Below are 6,964 nucleotides of genomic sequence, written 5' to 3'. Positions count from 1 at the left end.
TCATTAATTCTTGTACATCCATGTACAGACATCCACTTCTTCCCAGACAAAAATCATCACAGACCACAGAATGTCAGAGGTTCGTTTTAAGGTTCATTAGACTGACCATCTAGTTGACTGCCCTCCCTGATTTGTCTTCTGCTTTCTCTCATTACTTATTCTGATATGTCTCCTCTGCTCCGCTTAATTTGCCCTGCATACCCATCTTCATTTAACCTCAAGAAAGGGTAGGGCTGGCTGTGGGGATGAAGGGTAGACAAGTCACAATTCTTCCTTAGGGCTGTTGCTACCAGTAGATCGTGATGTGGAGTTTCTCTCCTCTCCTCTACAAAAGGAGAGGATAGGATCTTAGGGGCAATTGGGTGGTTGGAGATGAAGTTGGGATGGAAATAAATGTGGGTAGTCCTACTGGCCTTAAAGTGAGGGAAGGGCTTAGTAACAAGTTTAGTGTTCAGGAGAGTTGGTAAACGAAAGGGAGGGAGCCCCTCTCTATATGGGGATCTGATCATCAAGGGTTGAGCGAGTTAGAAAACAGTGAATGTCTTTCAGCATTGCCTTCCTACTCCCACTGAATTAAGACCTGAATGAAAGCCTGTGACCCACAGACTGAGGCATTTCTTTGTTTCTTTTCTTGGCCAGCTTCATGGAAGTCTGTGCCCAATTCAGGGGGCCAGGCTTCCCTGGGTTGTTCTAAAGCAGTAATAATGTCACCTGAGCATTGAAGAGCAAATATAGAAACATCTGGGGGTCTTAGGCTTTAGAGGTGACTTTCCCTTTCAGGAACCTAACATATGATATCTGAATTTATGAAAGAGATTATTGTATGAATGTATTAGGCAGGGGAAAAGGGCATATTGTTATGAGGTATAATGAAAAGAATACTGTATTTGGAGTCCACAAGACCCACATTTGAATCCAGGCTCAGTTATGAATGATCAGATGTGTGAACAAGTCACTTTCTCTCATTAGACTCATTTTCTTATTTGTTGACAATGTCCTTTGTTTTCCCAAAGTAGATCTCATTCAGCGTACTTCTGATTTTATTTTCCATATCCTCTACCAGGCGTCCAATGTTGGCTATGTGTGGGGAGGAATCACACACGGTTTCATCTTTCTCCATCTGTCTAGTGAGGCTGCCTCCGAGGTTCATGGTGCCAGAGCCTGATTTATTGGTCAGCTTGTAATAGGCAGTGCGGCCGCTGGATTTCTCCTGAACTTCCACCACATGGATGGAATCCCAACAGCCTTTGATCTTCTTTGATCCATCGCCAGCCTTCTTAATGAGGATCACTCCTGCAAAGCCATGATCCAGATCCCAGAGGTAGACAGAGGAGACACCACCTTCAAAATACAGGTCTCGGTACTGGTCAAAGGCATTGTTGGCTTCTACCTCCAGCTTACGCAGGCGAGCGGATGGCATGGCCCCATCTTCCAATGGAAGGTCATACCTGTTGCTCCAAGGTGACCTATAGGAATCTCCGTCTCTGTTGTAGTCACATAAAAGATAGTCCTTTCCCACCACCTTATCTCTGACAATTTTCAAGGGTTGATCGATAGAGGACAGAAGATCTTCACACAGGCTGGGGACCAAGTCAATCAAGTCACAGAGGTTCTTCTCGATCTGCTGAGGAGGCAGGCGCCTCATTAAGTCCAAGGCACAATCCAACTGCTGGTCACTCATGGCGGTGGCCCCACTTCCAGTCCCGGTCGGTCCCGCTGTGTCTGACTCCTCCGGCAGCAGAGGCGGCAGCGGGGCAGCCTCATTTTCTTATTTGTAAAATTGGGTGGGGAAGGGACTAAATGTTCTCTAAAGTTCATTCCAGCTCTAGATTCTCCTCTTTACTTATGGGCAGCGCTACTTCTCTGGGACTTATCTGACTTTTCCACCATGCTTCAGAAAGCTCATTATTCAGAAACCCTCATCATCCTGCAAGCTCCCATCAGCCCTGGTACCCCACCTCATCACCACTTCGGGGCCATGAACTCCAAAATTTCCATTTAAAGAAGAACTTCAGCTTAGAACATTGCCTCATTTCTCACATGGCTGCAATATTTTGGGACTTATCTGATTTGTACTTTCTCCAGCTCCCCCCGCCCCCCAGCTTCCTTCTATGTATGGCCTTCCCCCATTAGTTCGTAAGCTCCTTTAAGACAGTACTGTCTTCCTTTTTCATATTTTCTGTCTCCAGGCTTAGCACAATGCCTGGTACACAGTAAATGCCTAATGTTTGTTTGTCCTTCATTTTTGAAGAAGACCAACGACATCATGGGGTGATATCTTGACTCATGAGTGAATTGGATTTACGTGAAGCACCAAGTCATTAGCTTCATTCGCTCTTCCAGAGCCACCGAAGTCCAGTGGCAAGACAAACGTCAAGATGGCTGGCAATGACCCAGGATACAGTGGATGACCTTGGTGTCTTCAATGTGTGACCAAGCTCTAAATGCTTCACAGCCCCTGCTTCAGCTGCCTTCATGGCCATTCCAAAGGGGAAGTCTTTATATGCTTGGGGTAGATATCCCCCAACATACTGATGGATTTGAGGCCTATTGGTTACCTTCAACCTGGTTTAGGCATCTGCCAAGAGGGTTTACCAGGATGTGGTCACTATTCATTTTACAGCTTCTTGGAGCCATGGGTGAGACTTGAGTGCCAGGTAGACATGGAAGGTGGATGAACAGCCTGGAAAAGCGCTCAGCATAACCTCACACCAGAGGTGCTAGTCCTTCCCTGAACGTCCCAGACACCCCAGTAATGTTTTATTGACTGACTAATCCTACTGTTCTTAACTTGGGATCCCTGAACTTTTTTTAAGTATTATGATTACTGTATTTCAATATAATTGGTTTCCTTTGTAATCTTGTGAATTTTAATATATTTAAATATTTTTTAAATCTTTAAACATTATTCTGAGAAGGGGTCCCATAGATTTTGACCAAACTGACAAAGAGGTCCTTGACACACACAAAAAAAGATGAAGAATTCCTGGTGCAATGTAAGGTTCAGCTGCATCCTCTTGGCTAAAGTGAATAAGGAAATGTAATTACCAAACCTAAGGCACTAAACACCAGAGGAATTAACTTATCTTGTAAACACTTCACCTTACACACCAAGTATAAGATTTGCAAACCATCTACTCTGCCTCTTCTTGGGTGGCAATCCTCTGTAGAGCCACACTGGGGACAGAACTGGGCAGTTATGGAAATCAGGTGAAAATACTGATGGCTACTAAAAATAGAATCCAGATTGGATTTGTGTGGGCAGCACACTTCTTTGGAGCAACACATTGTTTTTAACAGTAAGGATTCAAGGCTGATCTGACAGTTCTGAGTGATTAGTAGACATTTTTCTTCTTCCACATTTCATTGGTTAGCCTGGTGTCTGTGCTGGAGCTAGGAAGGGCCAATAGTACCACAGAGATAATCACTGAGGTAGATTATACTGTAAGAATCAGAATCAATGACCTGCCTGCCTCAGACTGCAGGGATGGAAGAACTGTAGGACTTCATCTATTTGGTATGCTCAGCATACATCACTCCAGGCTACTACTTCTTTACAAGATCAGAATTAAACCTAAATCAAGTATTTGCCATAATCCTAACAATGACACTGAGGGTTGGTGAGGTTTTTTGTTTTGTTTTGTTTTTTGATACATTGAGTGATCCTTCATTTTTGTGTAACATTAATACATTAATATAGCAAGACAGGACCTGTTAATAGGATTTCCAAGTGATATCCTAGTCATCTATTTAGGAATATAATTTAATTCAGCAAATATTAAGCCCTTGATGAATGTAAGACCATGTGCTGGGTGGAGACAATAGAGATAGGACATAAAGTAAACATGACATGAGGGAGAATAAGATAAATACAAAGCATAAAGGCAAAATGCTATGGGATATTTGAGGAAGGAGAAATCATTTCCATGGGGGGCCAAAGGGGATTAGGAAAGAAAGTAGCATCTGAGTTAACCCTGGAAGGGGGTGGGATTTGATAAACTGGAGCAGTGTTATGGAGGGGTTAATCATTGCAAGAATACAGGAGAGTGTAATCAAAGGCATAATACAAGGCAGGGAGAGTGAGCATAGGAAGTGGAAGTTTGGAAGGAAAAGTATGTCTACCTCCAACAGGTAGGTTGGAGCTATATTCCAAATAGTCTTAAAAATCAAAATTAGGATTATTCATTAGGCAACAGGGAGTCTTTTAAAGGTGTTTGCATAAGAGAGTGGCATGACTAAGTCTATAATAATACAGTGCTTTAAGGTTTGTAAACCACTTTCTGCACATTATCTCACTTGAACCTTACAACAATCTTAGGAGGTAGGTATTACAGCTGTCTCCACTTTACAAATGAGGAAACAGGCTTGTCAATGACTATATAGCTTGTAACTGTTAGAAGTAGGATTCAAACCAAAGCAAGCCTTCATTTTTATTATTTATGTATATATTTTTAAAATATTAATTTAAAATAATTAAAATATTAATTAACATTAACATCAGTTGTTTCTACACATATCCCTTTTCCTTTCTACTTAACTCTCCTTTCTATCAAAGAAAACAGGTAAAACAATAACCAAGTCTGGTAGGGTGTACAGTCACTCACTTCTCTGGTAAAATGCAGGAGGTTTGTTTTGTCACCACTTCTTTGGGAATAAGATTGATTATTACAAGCACCCATAGTTCAGCTCACTTTCAGGTCTATATTATTGGAGTCATTGCATTTATTATTCTTCTGGTTCTTATTTCTCATTTCACTCAGTTCATATACCTTCTCATGTTCCTTTGAATGTCTCGTATTTGTCGTTTCTTATAGCAATCATATATTTGTTTGGCCATCCTTCAATCAAAGTGTATCACTGTTTCTAGTTCTTTTCCTACCACAAAAAGAGGTGCTATGGATATTACAGTATTTGTTCTTTAACTCTGATGGTAGAGTACAAATATTGACCATCGTATCTGTTGTCTGTCAGTGTTGCTTAATATCATTTCTATTTTCTCATACGTAAGGACTATGATGCTTGAGTCCAAATGTGGTGGTTTTGCTATCACTGAATTTTTTAAAGATTGTTGAAGAAATCAAGTCTTTTCCTTTTTTAACGTTTGTTGTCTTCCTTCCAGCATCAGCCTTAGATGCTCTCAGGATAAACAGGCCTAATTGAGTTTTGAGCCAAATTTTCTGTAAGCTTGTTTTTTCCTCACTTGCTTCTTAACTGTTTTATTAGGTGCCACTACCACAATTTTCTAACATCTTCCTCAATTAAGATTTTTATAAATAGTTTTATATTTTAAACTGTTGTTACATCTTCTGAATTGACAAGGAGATAAAATGTTTTGCTGTCAGAGAGCTTCTAGTTTCTTTTTGTCTCATTGTGGTCATTTATAGCTAAGCATTTTAAGAAAAATGGGCAGCCTGTGCTGCTGTCCATTCCTTTATTTCTTTTCCATTTTCTTAACAGTAATAGTTTGTTTAAATAGGTCAGGTTGGAGTTGCCTCAATTGCGTACCACATCCTCTTATTTTTATTCTTCCTTGGTATTGATTCTGATCTCTGCACTAACAAGGCTGTGGTCTGACTGTACACAGAAAGCTGATTCAGAAATGAGTATTGCATCAGTAACTAGATGTTTCCTACCTCTTAGAATATTCAATTTCATTTTTTTGTGAGCTTATATGTTGTTCACCATGTCCAACACCTCCCAAAAACTCTTCTGCAAGCAAGTGTTCATTAGCTATAGAAGTGAGTCTTCATTTACTCTAATAAACTTTGGTCTCTCCATCATTCCATAGCTGTAATTTCCTTCTTCTGGTTTTATTTATAGCAAGAATATCAAGATTGATACAATTCAGATCCTCCAGTATTAATTCTGCTTTGTTGATCACTGGACAGAGGTCTCACTTTTAGAATACCAAAAGTTAAATTAACGTTCATACTTTTTGAAAACTGACTCTTAGCACTCTGTGTTTCTCCTCCTCTCTACCATTCTCCTCCCCCACCTCGGACACTCTGCCACGGTCACTGCAGAAGTAGGAGACTTCCTAACTGCTGAGAGCCATCTTGTATTTTTCTGTTTTATAGGTTGTAGTGGCCAAAGAATTTGGCCAGCCTACTGGCAAACAACAACAACAGCCCTTTTTGTCTTTAGCAGAGCTGGCCCTAGGAAAGCAGTATACTGCCGAGACCATGCTTGAACTTTTTCTAGTATGGGAACTCTGATGCACAGATTTAGGCCCATCTCTAGGATCCATCTCTAGGATCAGAGATGGAAGGGACCTTCTAAGAGATCATCTAAATACAACACCCCCATTTTACAAATGGGTCTACTGAAGCCTACAGAGGTTAAATGATTTGCCTAGGTCATACAGGGAGTAAGTGGCAGAGTCAGTATTCTCTGATAGCAAAAGTAGCATTCTTGTAACTATACTGAGACCCAGGCACTACCATGCCATGATGAGGCTTTGTTGTCGGAATTTGTAGAGGAAATAAAATCTAATTAAATGAGTGAAAGGGGATCTACTTTTACATCTTAAGTTTCATGTACTGATGTCAAGGGAGAATATGCTGAAGGCAAGATACCCCAAGAAATAGATAAGTCAAAACTTTTCAATCCACAAAAGCAGCAAAAAAAAATCTGTGGGTCTTCTGTACACATGCCAGAATAAATGGAAATGGGTTTTGAGACACTGGAGAAATAATATAATAATTAAATCATGCCAGAAATCAAAACATCAGCACTGTCATAAGAAAAAAACCAATGTGACAAGAGACTGGTACCTCAGACTCCATTTTGAAAACCACTAATTTCAGGCAGCTGATTTTTAGAGGTTAATACATATGATCTGAGTATGTCAGTAAGTGACAGGTTCCCAGGCTGATAGTAACAGCTGTTTAGAACCTTGGGAGTAAAGACAGGGTACAGTCAGATAGCTGACTTCCTGAACTCGATCAAAGTTCTGTTTCTCGGA

At 40.6% G+C, this 6,964-nt stretch overlaps 1 protein-coding gene across 1 annotated transcript; it reads right to left on the bottom strand.

Moving 5' to 3' along the window:
• Positions 1-979: 979 nt before the first annotated feature.
• Positions 980-1,704, bottom strand: LOC118842116 (F-actin-capping protein subunit beta isoforms 1 and 2-like). The gene has a single exon (XM_036749749.1). It carries the CDS (start codon positions 1,679-1,681, stop codon positions 980-982), a length of 702 nt encoding a protein of 233 aa, XP_036605644.1. The 5' UTR covers positions 1,682-1,704.
• Between the last annotated feature and the right edge of the window lie 5,260 nt (positions 1,705-6,964).

This window comes from Trichosurus vulpecula, chromosome 3, assembly GCF_011100635.1.
Source record: "Trichosurus vulpecula isolate mTriVul1 chromosome 3, mTriVul1.pri, whole genome shotgun sequence".
NCBI classification, from domain to species: Eukaryota; Metazoa; Chordata; class Mammalia; order Diprotodontia; family Phalangeridae; genus Trichosurus; species Trichosurus vulpecula.
The sequence above is the reverse complement of the archived record's forward strand: the minus strand, read 5'-3'. Positions and strand labels throughout refer to the sequence as shown.